The 18363-nt window shown below is 45.3% G+C and overlaps 3 protein-coding genes across 6 annotated transcripts; 1 reads left to right on the top strand and 2 right to left on the bottom strand.

The window, feature by feature from the left end:
• Positions 1 to 629: 629 nt before the first annotated feature.
• LOC132463314 (dehydrogenase/reductase SDR family member 12-like) lies at positions 630 to 5728 on the bottom strand. Of its 3 annotated transcripts, none has more exons than XM_060059370.1 (10): positions 5539 to 5725; positions 4576 to 4709; positions 4012 to 4094; positions 3663 to 3758; positions 3484 to 3565; positions 3015 to 3076; positions 2667 to 2774; positions 2299 to 2389; positions 1339 to 1476; positions 630 to 941 (listed from the first exon to the last, which is right to left on the bottom strand). In XM_060059370.1, exons 1-10 carry the CDS (start codon positions 5592 to 5594, stop codon positions 754 to 756), a joined length of 1038 nt encoding a protein of 345 aa, XP_059915353.1. In that variant the 5' UTR covers positions 5595 to 5725; the 3' UTR covers positions 630 to 753. The 3 variants fall into 3 exon arrangements, with proteins under 3 accessions (XP_059915353.1, XP_059915354.1, XP_059915355.1); XM_060059371.1 differs by having other exon boundaries at positions 5505 to 5635; XM_060059372.1 differs by having other exon boundaries at positions 802 to 941; positions 1339 to 1453; positions 5539 to 5728.
• Positions 5729 to 6225: 497 nt separating this feature from the next.
• ap1s3b (adaptor related protein complex 1 subunit sigma 3b) lies at positions 6226 to 10685 on the top strand. 2 transcript variants are annotated; one of them, XM_060059374.1, is made up of 6 exons: positions 6226 to 6393; positions 7843 to 8021; positions 8266 to 8374; positions 8624 to 8761; positions 9726 to 9787; positions 10112 to 10685. In XM_060059374.1, the coding sequence occupies exons 1-5, from the start codon at positions 6391 to 6393 to the stop codon at positions 9765 to 9767; spliced, it is 471 nt and encodes a 156-aa protein (XP_059915357.1). In that variant the 5' UTR covers positions 6226 to 6390; the 3' UTR covers positions 9768 to 9787; positions 10112 to 10685. The 2 variants fall into 2 exon arrangements, with proteins under 2 accessions (XP_059915357.1, XP_059915360.1); XM_060059377.1 differs by lacking the exon at positions 9726 to 9787 and having other exon boundaries at positions 6228 to 6393.
• Positions 10686 to 11119: 434 nt separating this feature from the next.
• scg2b (secretogranin II b) lies at positions 11120 to 14130 on the bottom strand. Its single transcript, XM_060059369.1, has 2 exons — positions 13978 to 14130; positions 11120 to 13444 (listed from the first exon to the last, which is right to left on the bottom strand). The coding sequence occupies exon 2, from the start codon at positions 13429 to 13431 to the stop codon at positions 11542 to 11544; it is 1890 nt and encodes a 629-aa protein (XP_059915352.1). The 5' UTR covers positions 13432 to 13444; positions 13978 to 14130; the 3' UTR covers positions 11120 to 11541.
• Between the last annotated feature and the right edge of the window lie 4233 nt (positions 14131 to 18363).

The following is an 18363-nucleotide window of genomic DNA, read 5'->3' as shown; positions in this document are numbered from 1 at the left end:
GTAATCCCCAGTGCTGCACTAGTGCCAATTATTGTGCACAGCTAAAGTCATGCAACTGTGTGCCCATTTCAAGGGGTTGCGTGGAAATTTGAAGAATGGTTATTCTAACGGCTTGTTGTGACGTGCCACACTGATTCATTTATTTATTTTTTACAAACAAAAGGTTTGAAATTCTGTTATTCTGGTTTGAACAAAATATGCATCAGGTAAAGTAAACATTGTACGTCTTTTTTGTGTAAATTTGAAGTTAATATCAGTTATTCCAACTTTACCCTTGGGATAAGGACATTTGTTACAGACACAGTCTATTTTTTGGGTTGCAGCGCTGCCATTTGTTGCGTGCATAAATTGATCTTGTTGCTTACTGCTCCAGCATGTTTCCATGACGACTTGATGGCCAACCATATGTCACCTATTATGCCTTCTGCGTGCTCTGTAGTGTGCGTCATAAGCGACACCACTGCTTAAGGTAGCATCGAGATCTAGGAGTGATGTTGTGAAAGTGATAGCGTCATGGCAATATTTTATCCATTTGTTTTGCAATCCAGTTTAGGCCAATGCACTATTCCAAAGGTCCCTATGGTATCATTTGGTAATTGAATCGGAGCACAGAGGACAGTGACAACAAACAAGAGCAAGACATTTAATCTGAAGGTTTTTCTGTTCAACCGAGCGAACAACCTTCAAGTAATTTATTATTGAGATGACACAAAGGGCATTTGTTGATCTTAATGTAATAACTGTTGGGCGGGTCTATACGAGCTGCTGGGCCTCCAGCGCCCGCCTGGGTTCTGTGGGGCTGCCTGGCTGGGGGTCCGCGGGCTGGGGCTGTGGCTTGGTTTTCTGGGCCAGGGTGTCCAGCTGAGCTAGGAATTTCTGGACGTCTTTGGTAGAACTGTGGGTCCAAGCCATAGGCAGATGGGTCGGGATAACCTTACGATCTGGAAAAGAATTGTCAGAATGTCATGGTTGTCCCAAAAGCTTTAGAAATGTATACACTAGTGTATTCACCCATTTAAGAAAATAAGCACTAAGCAAATATGCACTAAATTCATCCTATGTGAAAAATGTCGGTGTTGCAGAAGTACAGGACAGTGACAATTAAATGTAAAAAGTAACACAAATCTTCTAAATGAAAGCCTTAACAATATATATTTACTCAATATGAGTGGTAGAAAGGCAAACTTAACCTGTATATGTCAGATATGCATGGACAGTTGAGGTCCACCTTGACTAATTTGCATTGCATACTATTGACAGTGTCTTAAATGTCCAGTGACAATCCGTGCACTAGGTGGGGGGCGAACGGGTCGTATTCTCTTGATATTAACTGCCCACCTTGGTAGAAGCTGCCGCTGGGTGTGGCAGCGGCTGCCCCGGAAAGAGCCAGCCACACCACAGTGTCTGCTCCTTGGACCGCAGTACGCAGACGCTCCCCCATCATCTGGCGGAACTGGGGCATGGACCCAGACACGGCTTGGAGTGAGCAATCATATGGAACAGGAAGCCAGACATTGCCGTCACTACTCAGTGTGTGTTTGTGTGTGTGTGTTTGTGTGAGAGAGGGTTTGAGAGTGAATATAATGGTCAGTAAAACAACATGAAGGTAGGAATCAAACTTGTATGAAAGTAAGGTTGCTCGGGATGTCCATTCTGTATTTATGGTAATGATATATACTATTTATATAATGGTTTTCCTTCTATACAAATACAAGACCAGTATGTGTGCCATTTTGTGGCTTCTTTTACCCAAAGTGTCTTGTATGTATGAGGTTGCATACACTTGGATTCACAATGAAAGTGAATCCTGAATAGAATCTCAAGCAGTGAACACAACCGCCATCCACATGAAAGGAGAGTTTAAATGAAAGCTGAAGCAGATACCACAGACAACACACTCTCAAACACACACACACAGAAACACATGGTGCAGAGACAAAGATGCAAAGGATCCCATTATCTTGGTAGACACAAGACACATCCACAAGTACCATCGCACACAGTCACTCACAGAACGGCATATGTGCTCTTGCACACACTAATTTAACAAAGGCTAACTATACGTAAGGACTCATGGTGTTTTGTGTGTATGCGCAGGCTTGTCTTTCTGTGTCTGTGTGTCTGTGTGTCTGTGTGTCTGTCTGTCTGTCTGTCTGTCTGTCTGTCTGTCTGTCTGTCTGTCTGTCTGTGTGTGTGTGTGTGTGTGTGTGTGTGTGTGTGTGTGTGTGTGTGTGTGTGTGTGTGTGTGTGTGTGTGTGTGTGTGTGTGTGTGTGTGTGTGCGCATAGGAGGTCCTCACCTGGTGTGTCAGCCCACCCGGGGTGCATCACAGAGAAGTGGATGACGAGGTTGGTTTTGGCCCAGTGTTCTGTGAGCACCACCTGCTGTCTCTGTGAGGAACAACATGTTGTGACCTTTTTTTTATCATTTTTATCATTGTTCAATTGTTGAGGTCTAGTGAAAATACCCAGCAGATAGTTTCAGAAAGGGTTACGGGCTAACCCTAAATGAATCACTTTGGGCTCTGGTAACTTGTGATGGCATTATTGATGAAGTATATAACTTCATATGAAAGGATAAGTTCTGGACTAAATGATTCATTGAATCATCAATTACAGTTTACTCATGCAGAATATCACTGGAGCTGGTTGACATCACCCTCTATACCTTGTTCTGGGCGTAGACCCGGGCGCCCTTGAAGAAGTGCCCCCCTAGTGACTGGAGGTTATGGGGTCTGAGCCGCTGGACCAGCATGCCTCCCGAGGACACGGTGATCTGGCCACCAGAGGAGGAGCAGAGAGAGAAAGAGCCGCTGTGTTTGAGCTCACACACCAGCCACGGCACGGCGAACAAGACTCACATTATGGCGTCACGAAGCTGGAAGATAAGCTCTTTGTGCGCGTCTAAGTATGAGTGTTTGTGTGTGTACGTGTGTGTGTGTGTGTGTTTGTCTGTGTGTGTCTGTGTGTGTTTTTGCGTATGTGTGCTTGTGCATTTGTGTGTGTGTTTATGTACCACCCTAGGACCTCGGCTCTTCAGGAGGAGAGGGATGAGGCTCTGGGTGAGGATGTAAACTCCTGGGGGGGGGGGATTGGAGAGACGAGGATGAGGAGGATGGGGAGGGAAAACAATGGCCTCTCTAATAGAGATTCTGAAACAGGCGCTTTAAATGCAAACACAGTGTGTCCAATCTATCGGATGCTTGACTAGAATCAAATAGAAGTCTACTTGGCTGAGCTAAATTTTCATATGTTTCATATTGAGAGATATACAACGATCCAATATCAAATCAAACGTGCCACGGATATTAAAAACATCTGTCACTTAAATTGGGTAATAATCCCATAATAAGTTTGTTCTGTAAAATCGGGATAGGTTACCAAGTTATAGGACTTTGTTATGATTCTGCATGGCTAGTGGTATATAACAGTATCAGTACATCCCTATGTTCTGTCCAATACAAGAGAGAGGAGAATATTCTTACCCAGAGTGTTGGTAGCAAAGTTCTTTTCAAGTCCATTGGAGTTCATCTCTCTCTTATTTACAATACAACCTGCGTTGTTGATCTGACAAAACAAAACAAAGATTGCATGACTGAAAAATGTGAAATACAGATCATCCACGGCCTAGAGTTTGTAGGATTATAAAATGTTGGATTCTTACCAGCACATTTAAAGAGGGGTACTGCCTCTTGAAGTTCTCTGCAAACTCCCACACTTGGCTTGATTCCGACATGTCCAGTATGTGGACATGTACTTCCTGAACACATATGTAGTCAGCGCCAACTTTTGTATCCTTTTCTAAACTAGTCCAAAGTTAATATTTGTGGTCCATATTTAATATACATTTTGATTTCAATTTGAACACAAGAAATGTATATGGATGAGCATTAAACATCTTGCATATATGTAGACACATGCACGACATCTGTATGTCTTTAAGTTAATATTTCAGATTCTAAAAATGCTGAATCATCAGTTTTAACTACTAAGTGATAACCAAATAGACTTACTGGGTTGCCAGATTCCCTGATAATCTCTGCCCTAGCCACCTCAGCTTTATCCTTGTTCCTACACACCATGTGGATGGTCCCACCTGGCAACCAAGAAAGGGTTGGACATGATCATATGTTGTATAGTTTAGTAAAAATAACTTAAGGTACTGAGTAGTACTTATTTATCATCATAGGTCAAGGAACATTCAATCCTTGAAGAAAAGTATTTGTTGATGATTAAAGGTGTCATATTATACCACCAGGTGTGCGTGTGATTAGCCGATACAAGCCGTTCTGAAATTCAGCCTCTTCTGACATCACAAGTTGGCGTTTCCACCTAGAGGTGTGCTGTATAAATGAGCACCGTTTGCTACAGTCCACTTTGTAGGCTGCTAGACTGATCTATCCACACATCTAGGTGGACACGCCCACTTGTGTCCAAGACCCACAATATAGAATGACTCCTCTCAAGTACGCATATCTCAGAATAGTTACAATACTGCAAAGTTAAAGTACCCCAGTATCAACCCCTGCTATATACCCCACACATTCCAAAGTGCCCCCCCGCATCCATGGGCTTACCTTTCTTTGCGATAGCCATGGCGGTCTCTTTACCGATGCCACTGTTAGCTCCAGTGATCATGAAGGACCTCCCCACAGCAGACACAACGAGGTCTTCCACTACAAAGCCTCTAGACGCCAACTGGTACCCATCTCTGAAAGGGATCAGGGAACAGGAAATATTTTACATTTTATTGACCTGTTGAAAGCCGACACAACAAAACCTGTGCGAGTCGTGAACTGTTTTTTGAAAATGGAAACTTGGAAGTCCTTTGAAATGTGTTTGCTATTGATTGTACAGGCGTAAATGACAAGGCACTTCAGCTGTGAATAGAGCTATTGTATTTTGAGGCCAAGGCACATGGTATGTGTGTGTGTGTGTGTGTGTGTGTGTGTGTGTGTGTGTGTGTGTGTGTGTGTGTGTGTGTGTGTGTGTGTGTGTGTGTGTGTGTGTGTGTGTGTGTGTGTGTGTGTGTGTGCGTGTGTGTGTGCGTGTGTGTGTGTGTGCGCGCGTGTGTGTGTGTGTGTGTGTGTGTGTGTGGGTGGGTGAGTGTGTGGGTGAGTGTGTGTGTGTGTGTGGGGGTTTGTGTGGAAGTGAGTATGTAAGGATGATTCTCGTTTTAAAATGTGGAGAATAGGAAAGTTTTCTTTATGTTCAAATAGCAATTGGTGCTAACAGTATAAGTACATTTCCTTTATCTTAAGGTGCATGTTGATGAACAATTGGTGCTTAAAGTATCAGAAGATTTGAAATAATATTTAGGTTCATATTATATATAAATTAGTTCTAACAATATCAGTTATTTTATCCTAAGGTTCATATTAAATAATAACTGGTGAAAATACAAGTAAAACTCAACACTCAACTCAGCACCCAACACCACCGCCTCTGATTTCCTCCAAATGCCTGAAACTATCTATTCAAGCAATAAAAAAGCAGCTATACTTACAATACATCATTGGGAGGTTAAAACATGGACTGACCTTGTATACTCCTTTATTCCTTTTAAAAACCACATGAGATTTCTGTACAGAGACATGGCTTGTCATCAGTGAACGCCCAGAAAAATGTGGCTTTGACAGTAAGTGAGTGAGAAGGATGGAGAGAGAGGTCAGTCGTCAGTGGAACTCAGAAAACAGATCAACCCCTCAGGCCAATGAATATCGTAAATGCTGTGGTGGACCTTGGAGCGTGCTGCTCTCTGGCGACTCCAACCGGAATAACCAGGTTATGCAGTCTACCTGTGGCGTTTAAATAGATTTAAAATGTTAAGGTTAAATATAAAATTGTATTATGTTCCGAACATAATTCAATCAATTGTTTTTATGTTGTAAACGTGCAGAAGTTCCATGGCGGTACCTATTTGCAATTTAAAATACATTGTTGCCACCCTCATTGAGAGTCGACTCGACCTGTAACCAATCCAGCAGTTCAGCTGACATGACGTGGACGTGGATTTCTCGGAGAGAAGAGCTTTCAAAATCCAAGGGTCCGAACGTATGAACGTACAGTGGGTGGAACTCTTCTCCGTTGTCAACCAATCAGTGGTTGTTTCTTGCTCCTTTAGAGACGCACCCACTAGACGTTCGAAGCAGTCATTGGTTTGAACCGGAGCGAGATGCCGCCCACTGTACGTGCGGACCCTTGGATCGTCTCTCCTAACCCTATCGCAGGTACGAGGGAGTAGTTAGGCGACTTGCCCACTTGAGTGGACGCAGCGCAAGAACTATGCATTTCACGAGACAAGTTGACCCTTAGTAAGGGTATAATTGTTACTGCTACAATTTTTTTTAACATTTCTTTGTACATTTTATATCACCAATTCAAACGTCAAAATGGTAAGTGTACCCGTCGTTCTACGTTTGTTTGTTTGTGGGACTTTCGACGACGGTAGTGTCCAGGGCAGTTCACCTGTCGCTGACAGATACTCTGTCTGCTGCGGAAAGGAAGATTTCGATCAGCGATCAAACACTTGACACGCTTTTATTGCCACTAACCCAACTCGGGATCGGCTACCTATAGCGACACATTTCAAATATTACGTGTAGCATTACTGCACGAATATCTAGCACGATAGTTTTTTATTTCCTCAAGCTTTGTGAAACAGGTTGGGTCGCTCTACCAGAGCCCGCCCCCCGGTAGCTGAGCAGGTAGCCTACTCTGCCTCCATGAATGAAACCCGATCTTGGTCCAGAGAAACTAGATATAAAGGCTGCTCTGGGTCGGTGGTGACCTCCATAGGCGTTGTATTTGACATATAGGACCAACCATATTATTTGTAACATCTGGCAGCGTTGTTGTCTGTATTTATGGGGAGAGGGTATGGACGTTAGTCAAATCCATAGTGCCGAGGACTATGCTTGAGGAGTTCGCTCGTTCACTTATCTTTGTGAAGTCAACAATGAAAGGAAGAACAAAGGAAACTGCAGAAGTCCGGTTGTCAACTTTGAGTCGCACCAAAAGGTTTATTCTGACCTCCATAACCATAACAAAGCGAGGAAACAAGCGTCCAAAACATCCTACCATCATTTGGAAGGCCTCGTGAAAGAGGATCTCATGACAAAATATAGGTGAACATCAAAAGACAATTTTTCTTTTTTGTCAAATTGTTTGTCAATTTTGACGCAGTTGCTGTGGAGCCACTAAGTTACATTGTGTCATTATTTTCTTGATGCGTGACTCTCAACAGGGGTATTTTTGCCCTCGAGGGATCCCAGGGGGCAGGCCCAGGATTACTAAGAGTGAAACTTCAGAAATATGGAAATATAACAGCAATGGCAGGAATTGTCGGTTTCTTTTTGTAAAAAAAAAAAGATCCAAAGATGTATCCATCTCCAAAATTATGGTAGGCTATAACATCAGCAAGACCTTTTAACTCAGTTATATTCTGAAATTATTCTCTATAATGGATTATCATCTCAGGTGTGAGTCGATCTGTCTCTGTTTCTGTTGTCACCCATGCCATCCACTGTTGTTAGCCTAAACGAGAGAGTGTGGTTTCATCATAAATTCCCACATTTGGCTATACTTCAGATACCCTTGAATCATTAAATGGTACGGTATTTTAAAAGGATAGTTATTCACTGTTCTAGGGAGTAACATTTGCTTCAGAAAGATTAAGGGAGTACAGCAATCATAAATTCACAATCTATTATGAGAGGCCAATATTGATACTGATAATTTATGTTAGAACATCTGCCATTTACAAACATGAATGACTTTCCACATCCTACCAGATTTCCCCTGATGTGTCTCTATGTCATCGCCTTCTTCTTCTCGGCCGTTAGATGCACTTCCTGCTGCTCTTCAGTCGCCAGGGGAGGCTGCGTCTGCAGAAGTGGTTCACACCCACCCCGGAGCGGGAGAAGAAGAAGATCATCAGGGACATGACTGCCATGGTGTTGGCACGGAAACCCAAAACATGCAACTTCCTGCACTGGATGGACCTGAAGGTTGTTTACAAGAGGTGAGTATTTCCCCGATTAACACAGGGTCCAAAAATTAACTTGGAGAATGTGTGTTTGCCAACCGGAGGGAAAAGCAATCTGCCGGCCAGCTAATGGTTTAATATGTAATCATTGGCTTGTGGCGGAAGGACATTTTCGGACCTTGTGTAATATGCCTTGAGTAGCTTACGCCGTTGACAAAGTGTTCTCTTACTGATGGCTGTTTGCATTATCTCTACTCATTGTCACTTTTTTTCACCTCAGGTATGCCAGCTTGTTCTTCTGTCTGGCCATAGACGACCAAGAGAACGAGCTGCTGGCTCTGGAGATACTGCATCGCTATGTGGAACTACTGGACAAATACTTTGGCAATGTACTTCATTATAATATGCATTTTTTGGCAATGCGCTTTATCATAATGTTGTTCACCTGTAAAATTTCATCTGAATAGCTTTAAAGTTTTTATTTTTTATAAATTCAAGATAGAAAGATAAGCAAATTATTTGAATGTTAATGATTTCCCAAGGTAGTGACTTCCGTGGTTATTTTGGGCCATGTTTGTGGTCAGACAGTGGACTGACTTGCGATGACGTAACTAGAGGGGGGTGGTGCCTTCTTGCAGGTGTGTGAGTTGGACATCATCTTTAACTTTGAGAAGGCCTACTTCATCCTGGATGAGTTCCTGATTGGAGGGGAGGTACAGGAGACCTCCAAGCAGACGGTGGCTCGTTGTATTGAGGCTTCGGACATGCTTCAGGAGGTGAAGCACACACACACACTGGCACACATGCTTATTTTATGACACACACTTTCACACGCACACAGATACAAGGAACTCATTTTGTTTGGCTCTGCATCTGGGATTTTGTAGCAATTAACTGCAATATGTAATATTCTTTGATTTCTGTGGTATCTAGCAGGAACTAGGGTTGTCACGCTACTTGACTTTTAATTTAAGGCAGTGTAGTATACAGCGCAACTATCACAGTACCAAGCTGTGTTATTATTTCGGACAGTTATTCTTGTGATTAACATTCACATGAATACTTACAATAATACATTCTGGACACAGACAATTGTTGTGGAACAAGGATGATGTCATTGTGGGTATATTGTACTGTACTGTTGAACTAACGTGCAACCCTAGTAGGGCATTAGTGGTATTGACAGAAGTATATTAACTGATTTTGTTAATTGTTTGAAACATCAAAACACTTTAAATGGGTTCTTGGCGTGCCTCTCAATATGATTTCTTTATTAATCTTTGGATTTGATCAAACTTTTCTTCCCGATTCTGTATACTTTTGAGTTATGTTGCAAGTGTTGAGAGTTTTAATAGTGAAGTTAATTTGAACAACTTCTGTGTGCTGTGTGCTAGTGTTTCTTCTAATAGTGAACAGTGGTTATTTGGAAGGTCCAAATTAGCTGGTGTTTCTATCTCTCTCTCTCTCTCTCTCCCTCTCTCTCTCTCTTTCTCTCTTTCTCTCGACCGCTGCCAACCTAGTTGCGAGCGAGAGACTGAGCAGCCTACGAAACACATGCCGTAGGTTGAGGCTCTGACTGGTATTCACTTCTCGCTTGGTCGCTCCTTGCTGTATAGCTGAGTGTGTTACCCCTCCAACCCCGCCCCCCCACCCCACTAGACAAAGTGTGACTAACACAGAGTTCTGTCTCTCCATCTCGAAGTGCAGCCCTGCCATTCATGTTTGATTATTATGCCTTAGGATGACAACAGTGATTGGTATGATGTGGAGCTCTTTGGATGACCTTGAATATGGACAGCAAGGTTAGAGAAAGCTCTGCTTGTGTTAGTGACCGTGTGTGTCCAACTCTCTCTCTCTCTCTCCCTCTCTCTCTCTCTCTGCACTACATTAGCAGGTGATGGTTAGATATGTGGCAATGGAATATCAATTAACACATTTAGAGTGTGGTTACTATGTGTTTTCATATCTATCCCCCCCCCCCCACACACACACACACACACACACACACACACACACACACACACACACACACACACACACACACACACACACACACACACACACACACACACACACACACACACACACACACACACACACACACACACACACATATTTATTTCCAGACCATGGAGGAGTACATGAGCAAGCCCGCCTTCTGACATGTGGAGAGAGGGAAGACACTGGCAAAGGATCATGGGTAGTGAAGTCCTGTAGAGGAAGAGACTGAAGCCGAGTAAAAGGAGACCATTAGTTACTTGTTTCACTCATGCATTGTTGTTACGAAAAAAAAAAAAAATATTGTAAGTGAATCCTGGTTTGTCTGTGTATTTTCATCCTCCAGTCTGAGGTATGAATTACTGGAAGTGTGTTTTTTTTTTTCTGTGTTAACATTAATTTGAGGCGATGCTTGTAATCAGGGAACTGTACGATTGTAACATAAACTTGCTTTTTAGAATGAACTAGGCCTACTGTTGGTTTGAAATAGGCTACTTAATGCTGTATTTACTATATTCCCATAAAAACAGATTCATTTCTCTAACACTATCAATCATCAAATCAATAATAACATGTGTCAGAACCTGATTATTAGGATGATATTTGCATTCAAACTGCTTTTGAAATGTTCTAATTTTATGTTTTTCTTTCTGGTTTGTATTTAATGATGTGCCTTACCTTAAATTACTTGCTATCCGAAAATGGCACGTTTTCAAATATTTTAACTCACACCGTGGATGCAATTAGCTGCTCATGTAGAGTTTTCAAGATAAAACACTTAGAATAATGAGTGTGTGTGTGTGTGTGTGTGTGTGTGTGTGTGTGTGTGTGTGTGTGTGTGTGTGTGTGTGTGTGTGTGTGTGTGTGTGTGTGTGTGTGTGTGTGTGTGTGTGTGTGTGTGTGTGTGTGTGTGTGGTCATTGTTTTTGCACTGTGCAATGTACAATTTATACACATTTTTGGGAGCTTATTAAAACCAAAGTATTTTGTACCACTGCATATATTAATTTTTCTATTATGTTCTTCATGCTTACACAAGAGGGATAATATAACATTTCTTAGAATGACTTTATGGTTGTGTACTGATCGTCGGGGGTATTGGTGTTTCAATTAATAAGACAAACAAGACGACAAGAGGAAAAATAATACCGCTGATGCTTTATTAATCTCTGACCACACATTATTTAACATGTACAAAATGGTTTAAAAATGAGCATATATAGCACAACAACTGGTAGGCCAACAATACAGAGCTTTGCAATATGAAAGGGTTGGAAGGCAGGCGACGGTCTGATTTGAGATTTGTAAATAATTTGAAATAATTATAACATCGAAACCACGAACCCTGAATATATAACGAGTCACAACACCACTCGCTCACAGCCCCGTATGCTCATAATATACCGGCTATATTTCATATAATAGAACTCTGTAATGTAAACTAGATCACGTCCACCAGACAGGTAATTTGTTTTTTTAAACAGTATAAACATATCGTATTCATAATTTCGACCGATGCTAGCCTTATTATTTCATTTGTTCTCGTGCTAACTGTCGGGCTACATTCCTGCCATTTGTTTCCCGCGCGGTTTCTCCTCTTCGTTCACAGTTTGTGGGGCGGACGTCTTGTCCAGGGCCTCCTCCTCTGTACTCTGGTTCTCTGTGGGGCTGACGCTATCTTCTGGTTCGCCCTCCAATTCTCTTTTGGCAACTTTCTCAGTGTCCACTTGGTCTAGGTAGTCTTTCATGGCCTGCTCGTATAATTCGTACGGGAACGGTCCTTTGCGTTGCGCCTGCGTGTCCCGCTTGGAGATGGGGTTCGGGTACTCGGTGAGGATTTTGGCGGCCAGGTAAGTCGTGACCTCGTCTTCTACGTCATCGTCGTCATCGCCAATATCTGACCTTTCTCGTTTGAAAGGCATTTTGTTGAGCTCGGATAAGAATAAATTCTCCCGGCGCCCGGAGGGAGAGGAGACTTTAGCTGGGGCCGGTGCTGAGTTTGCAACCGAGACGGATTGCGCAGGCACTTTATCCATGGATGAAATGGGCTTTGCTGGTCTCTGAATCACAGGATACTCGTTACTAATGGTCTCCACGCCGATAATGTCCAGGAAGTCTTCTCTGTCCATGTCCTCGGGGGGAGGTTTATTCTTCAGCGGCAGTCTGCGGCTGTAGTACCGGATCTTGGGTGTTTGGCCGGACCGGTACGGGGGGGACGCTTGGGGGTGGCGGTGCAGCTTTCTTATCTCCTCTGTGATCAGCATGTCGATCAAGTCCTGAGGAGGCACGTGGAGCTTCAGCGACAGCTGCAGCAGCTCTTTAACCGTCCGGGGGTCCAGGATGGAGGGGCGGATCAGCCTCTTCTGCTTCTGATCTCCGGTCTGATCTCTCTTCTGGGTCTGGTCGCTCATCTCCAGCACCTTCAACAGGTAGTAATCCACCAGCTTTGTGTCGTCATCGGAGTCCTCTTGGTTCTGGCTCGCCCGACGCTGCAGCTCCTCCCGCTCTAACTCATCCTGATCGGATCCGTCCGGCAGGCCTCGGTCGAACTCCTCGTGGCTCCGGTTCTCCACCTCCTCCGTCTCCTCCCGCTCCTCCATCGGTAGCCAGTCCTCTCCTCCGGCCACGTCCTCGTATGCCAGGTTCCTGGGGTTGAACATCTCCTCCTCCTCCTCCTCCTCGTTGTCCCCTCCGGCCAGCTCTCTTCTCTGGCCGGTGACCGTGGTGGGCATCCTCCCCAGCTCCTCGAAGATGGAGCGCAGGTTTGCGAGGCTCTGCGGCGTGTACTGCTCGTCCAGGTCCTCCGTGGCTCTCTTGTACGCGTCCCGGTTCTCCTCGTCCTCGAACATCAGCGGGTACTTCTTGTGGGGTCGGGGGAAGTTCCCGAACTCTGAAGGCGGACTCACGGGGCCGCCGGTGCCGGTGCCGGTTGCGACGCCGGTGCGATGTCTGTAGGCGCGGCGGTCGTTTCTGGGTTCGGCTGCCGCGGGTGCCGGCGCCGGGGCGGACTGGGCGCCCCTCCCGGCCTGATCCTGGAGGGTCTTCAGCAGGGCTTTCACCAGCTGCTCGGCGGACACATCCGGTCGGGGCGGGGGAACCTGAGGCTGCCCGTTAGCGGCGCCCTCGTCCTGGAGCGAGGCGAGCTGGAGTAGGACGCGGAACTTGTCCACCTCGTCGTAGTCCATGGGCTCGTCTCGGCCGCCGCCGCCGCCGCCGCCACCGGCGCCACCGCCGCCGCCGTTCCGCTGTTGCTTCAAGTTTTCAATGTATTCCAGGGCTTTCATCATGTCGGAGTTGGGCGGATAGGCAGCTGGGGATGCTTCACCGCCGTCCCCGCCTCGGAAGCGGTGGTGGCGGGGGAGCGAGGCGCCCGGCCCGACCCAGGCGTGGAGGAGCAGGGCGAGCACTGCGGCCCCCCCCGCGGGACACTTCAGGTGGAGATGCAGCATTATAGGCGATTACCTGTAGAGAGGGGAGGACGGAGGAGACGGGGTTAAAGTGTGGTCATCACAACTTTGAATGAACGCAGTTGGAATGTTTTTTTGATTAAACATATTTCTTGACGGGTTTTTTTACGATTAACCTCAACATAAGAGAGGATAATGTTGTTTTAAAAGAAGAGAGGATCGCTTGGCTGTTGCGAAGTGATACGCTACGCACAGCCCAGGATGAGTCACACTTTGCGTTGTTATTGGCGATCTACCATCTCGATCCCATCCCCTTTTCTCTCAGACAATAACGGATAAAAAAAACATCCTTTTAAATCTAAAAAAATACATATTCGTTGACACTGTTTGGACAAAAAAATCACAAAGAAATGCTTTGACCATGTGAACAATAGAGTTAAACAATATTCGTTAAGCACGAATCGAGCACGAAATGTCCTGCGATCAGCGAACGCCGTCCTCCTACGATCGCTTACCCTAATCTACTAGACATCCATTGTGATTTTCAATGAATGAAGACAAAAACAACTCAACGTGTGAGCGTCTTACCTTTGGTAATAAAGCTTAAGCAGCAGTGAACGCGTGTGGCATCTCCCTCAGAGCGCGGATGTTCTGCTGTCTGTTCAGCACTTGGACAGCTCCCCCTGCGTTATATGAAGCAACACCTGACCACCGCGTCATCGCACCACACACGCAATAGCCCGCCTGAGGAATCCATATCCATGATTCAGTCTAGATGATATGGAATACCAAGAAGCCCTCCCCGGTTATAAATAGCACCAGCCAAGTGGTTTGTTCCCCAGCATAGTCCTTCTCTTTACTTTCTAACGACAAGAAAGAACCCGTGTTCACCGTCGAGATGGATGTGATTGTTGTGGTTTTGGTATAAGATCATCGCTAATCATTTACAATAGCATCAAGACGTATTGTATGGCTTGCACAATGATACATCACAATCAACCATAAAAGCAAGAAAAAAGGCTTGTTGTGTAATGTTATGTTTTATTAACGTCCGTATAGAAAAAGCGCAGGACATAGTTATTCTTGCCTGGTCTTTCTTGTCTGATTTTAGGACAGACATGTCACGGCAGATACAGAGTTAACCCCCCAGCGATGACTCACGCGCTACAACCACCACCTCGGCATTGCTGTCGCAGTTCACTGTTCTCTCTGCGGGGAGAGAGAGAGGAAGCGATTAACGCAGCGCACGGACCACCAGCACCGGGCGCGTCTCCAAGCACCCAAATAAGAACCCCCGTCATCAGATGTCAAAACGATTTCATCCAAAGTTATGGTGTAGGCTGTACAAAGTCAAAAGATTAAACAGGCCATCTGTGGAAAAGTTTGTCCCCGTCCCACACTGGTGTGATGCTTGAGTGTGTTGAATGAGTTCTTTACACATGGGCAGGACCAGGTGACCCTAGCAGATGGCCTGCTGGGATGATGTCTCCACTGATTCCCCCCAAAAAGAAGGTGAGTCCCCCCAAACATCCTGGGTTCTTCAATTATTCTGAACGAAGACACGTACAGAAACGCTGTTGTAATCTGACCGTAACCTGTCCTCCTTTTCCCTCAACATTCCATTGAGATCAGATGCCCCCCGCATCTCTCTCTCTCTCTCTCTCTCTCTCTCTCTCTCTCTCTCTCTCTCTCTCTCTCTCTCTCTCTCTCTCTCTCTCTCTCCCCCTCCCTCTCTCCCTCCCTCTGACGTCCCACACCCATTCATATTTCCCCGGTTGCTCCCCTGCAGCAGCCGTACGCTCTGCGTCTGTGCCTGCCCAAATGCCTGTCCTACCAGAGAGAATCGTTCTCTTCCTCTTATGAGAAAAACCTCTGCCATGTTAAAGCATTTAGCGTTAACACCAAGCGTTGGCTTCTGTGTATGTCAAGGAGAGAGAGAGAGAGAGAGAGAGAGAGAGAGAGAGAGAGAGAGAGAGAGAGAGAGAGAGAGAGAGAGGGGGAGATAGAGGGAGTGTGAATCACGGACGAGTGATGCTTGTTGTTGCCTATTCATTGAGTCTGCATTACTCCTCTGACATCACACCATTCATAAAAATGTACAACCTTGTGTTTGCATCCTTCTTTTTATCTAGATTTCTATTCATCTATCTATCGATCTAAAATTTCCCTGAGCTGCAAAAAATAATTTGTGGGTATTGAGCATTTACTAGACAGATAATAAGAGGGAACCTATAATTGCAACACAACCTCAATGAAAAATAAGGAACTGGCAGTAGATATTGTCCCTCAGTGACAAGGCAGAATATTAAGGCACATGAAAATGATGTTAATTCAAAATAGAGAATACAATACGTCAGCTATGTTATTCATCTCTCTCTTAATCCCTTTCTCTCTCTCTCTCTCGCTCTCTCTCTCTCTCTCTCTCTCTCTCTCTCTCTCTCTCTCTCTCTCTCTCTCTCTCTCTCTCTCTCTCTCCTGCGTCGTCTGTGTCTCCGCGAGAGACAGCCTCAGAAAACAACGCCCCTTGTTTACCCTTGCGTCAATCAGCGCTGGAAGTGAATCAATCAATCCCACACATGCAAGTACATGCACATCTAGACACACACACACACACACACACACACACACACACACACACACACACACACACACACACACACACACACACACACACACACACACACACACTATGATACACACACACACATGCAAAGATGTATACAAATGCACACATATCCACGCGGGTCCACCCACACACACTCCCACACAAAGAGCTCCTCGGCATTTCTGCAGCGAGTGCTTGTGTTCTCGTTAACTGGATTAATTTCCACAGTAATATACTTTCAACGAGGAGCCAAGGTTGGCCAAGTTTGTGAGCTTTTTAGACCAATGACGTCTGTGATGGCATTGCAGTCCACTAATGTGCTTCTTTTCTGAAAGGAAAATGCACCATAAAGCCCTGAGTTTAAGCACCTGGCTACCGACAAGGGACAAATGAAACTTCCCCTTTCATTTCCTGGCCTCTTTCTCTCTCTTTATCACTCTCTATCAGGCTCTCTCTTTCTATCTCTCTTTGTCTTTCCTCTCCACCTCCCCCTATCCACGACACCGTGCCGAGGAGGAAGGGGGTGGCGGATAGGCTGCCAAACGCCTGTTGTCGTGGCTCGCCTTCTTTTGAACCACCGTCGGCATGGTTACGCTGCTTCACAACCGCCTGTTGTCGCATCCCCACCTTGAATTCCCTTGACCTCCCCTCCCCCCCCCCGCAAACCCTTTCCGTAACACCTCCCGCTTCCTCCCCCCTCCCTCCCTCCCTCCCTCCCATCCCCGTATGTGATTTTTGTCATCATCAACGGCTTCCCCCCTCCCCTGGCCCTTAAACACCGTCTCACTTCCTTATCTTTATCGTATATTATCTGGCTATCGCCACCTGTCCCAGCATGCTGCTGTTGTTGTTGTTGCTGTTGCTTCTCCCATAGCCCGTTGAATACAATGATGGCAATGATGGCATGGCACTTGGCATTCAGAAGGCCCTGGTGGCTAGTAATGAGGAACAGAGATGAGGTGATTATGTTGCCAGAAGGGGACATGACTGGGGCAGGCCATTAGGACAGCGTTTGGAGAGGAGAGGCACATGGTGGTAGAGGAGTAGCACTGTCTGCACCTCCAGCGAAACATTATGTCCTCATGGCTTTCAAAGCACATCTGATGGTGTGTTGGTGTGTGTGTCTGTGTGTGTGTGTGTGTTACCTCACCACTCACTCTCTCAAGGTTATCACTTCTCTCAACCAACCCACGTAGAAATACTTTTTCTGTTTGTCAATCTGCCTGTGTGTGCTGCTCTACGCTGTTTGCTGGCTACCTTCCCGAGGCTTGTGTGCTAGACTACATGCTATTAATTGTATGTGCCTACAGACCCAGTAGTGGGTCTGCAGGAAATTATTGGATGTATGCTGCTGGCTTTCAACTCTTGGCATCTTTTTTTAGCCCCTACCACCTTTCCTCAAGAAGCTTTAACTTTTCCTCATTTTAAATAAAAACTCTGAATGACTTGGTTAAATAGTACCCCCCCAGAAAACAAACTAATCTCCTTCCACTTTCATTTCACTTCATTCCTCTTCTCTTAAGTTTCCCTTTGAATCAATCAACCGCCGTCTCCCTGGTCTCTCATAGTCAGTCTCTCAGAGTAATATTTTAATTCATAACCGCCCTTCTGTATTTCCGTGTGTGCACAAGTGTGTTTTAACCTTGGTTCAGTGTGCGTGACTCATCGCTATTCAAGATACTGCATGTGTGTATCTGTGAGAGTTTGTGTGTGTGTTTGTGTGTGTGTGTGTGTGTGTGTGTGTGTGTGTGTGTGTGTGTGTGTGTGTGTGTGTGCGTGCATATGCAAGCATTCGTATTTGTGCGCACGCGCGAGTGTGTGGTTTGTGTGTGTTTATGTGTGTATATATCCGTGTGTGTGTGTATGCATTTGTGTGTGTGCGCGTCTGTGTGTGTGTGTGTGTGTGTGCGTCTGTGTGTGTGTCCTTATGCCTGGGTTTGTGTGTGTGCGCACGCACGCGAGCGTGTGCATACAAATGCACACAAGCCTATTTGGGTGAGTGTTTATGGTAAGGGACGGAGCCTGACGCACGGCCTGACGTCATGGTAACAGAGAAAAAGGGGCAGGAAGGGAGGTATGCTTCTGGATGAGGTCTCGATGGAGACACGGCTTCAGCCGAGCAGAGAGAACACTAATTGGAAACCAAAGTCCATCTCCGCAACAAAAATGTCTGGAGGATGGCATTCACCCCAAACATGGCCAATTAGGCTCATGCATGTAGGGATAGATTCATTAGCGCTACACATTACGGTTATCATGCATTGTTATGGTATAAGAGGTGTTGGTGTGTGTGTGTGTGTGTGTATTATCAGACGGGGGTAATGGATGCTGGGGAAGGCTTCAAAGCAGATCCTATGCTCACCTCCGAT

This window comes from Gadus macrocephalus, chromosome 8, assembly GCF_031168955.1.
Source record: "Gadus macrocephalus chromosome 8, ASM3116895v1".
NCBI classification, from domain to species: Eukaryota; Metazoa; Chordata; class Actinopteri; order Gadiformes; family Gadidae; genus Gadus; species Gadus macrocephalus.
The sequence above is the reverse complement of the archived record's forward strand: the minus strand, read 5'-3'. Positions and strand labels throughout refer to the sequence as shown.

Excerpts from the sequence above, each read along its gene's own strand:
- ap1s3b (XM_060059374.1), top strand. Across the intron at positions 8,022-8,265 it reads CTGAAGGTTGTTTACAAGAG|GTATGCCAGCTTGTTCTTCT; the intron begins GTGAGTATTTCC and ends TTTTCACCTCAG. Across the intron at positions 8,375-8,623 it reads TGGACAAATACTTTGGCAAT|GTGTGTGAGTTGGACATCAT; the intron begins GTACTTCATTAT and ends GCCTTCTTGCAG.
- LOC132463314 (XM_060059370.1), bottom strand. The coding sequence starts at position 5,594 with ATGTCTCTGTACAGAAATCTCATGTGGTTTTTAAAAGGAATAAAGGAG. Across the intron at positions 3,566-3,662 it reads ACCCCTCTTTAAATGTGCTG|ATCAACAACGCAGGTTGTAT; the intron begins GTAAGAATCCAA and ends TTGTTTTGTCAG. Across the intron at positions 2,390-2,666 it reads GGGTCTACGCCCAGAACAAG|AGACAGCAGGTGGTGCTCAC; the intron begins GTATAGAGGGTG and ends TGTTCCTCACAG.
- scg2b (XM_060059369.1), bottom strand. The coding sequence starts at position 13,431 with ATGCTGCATCTCCACCTGAAGTGTCCCGCGGGGGGGGCCGCAGTGCTC.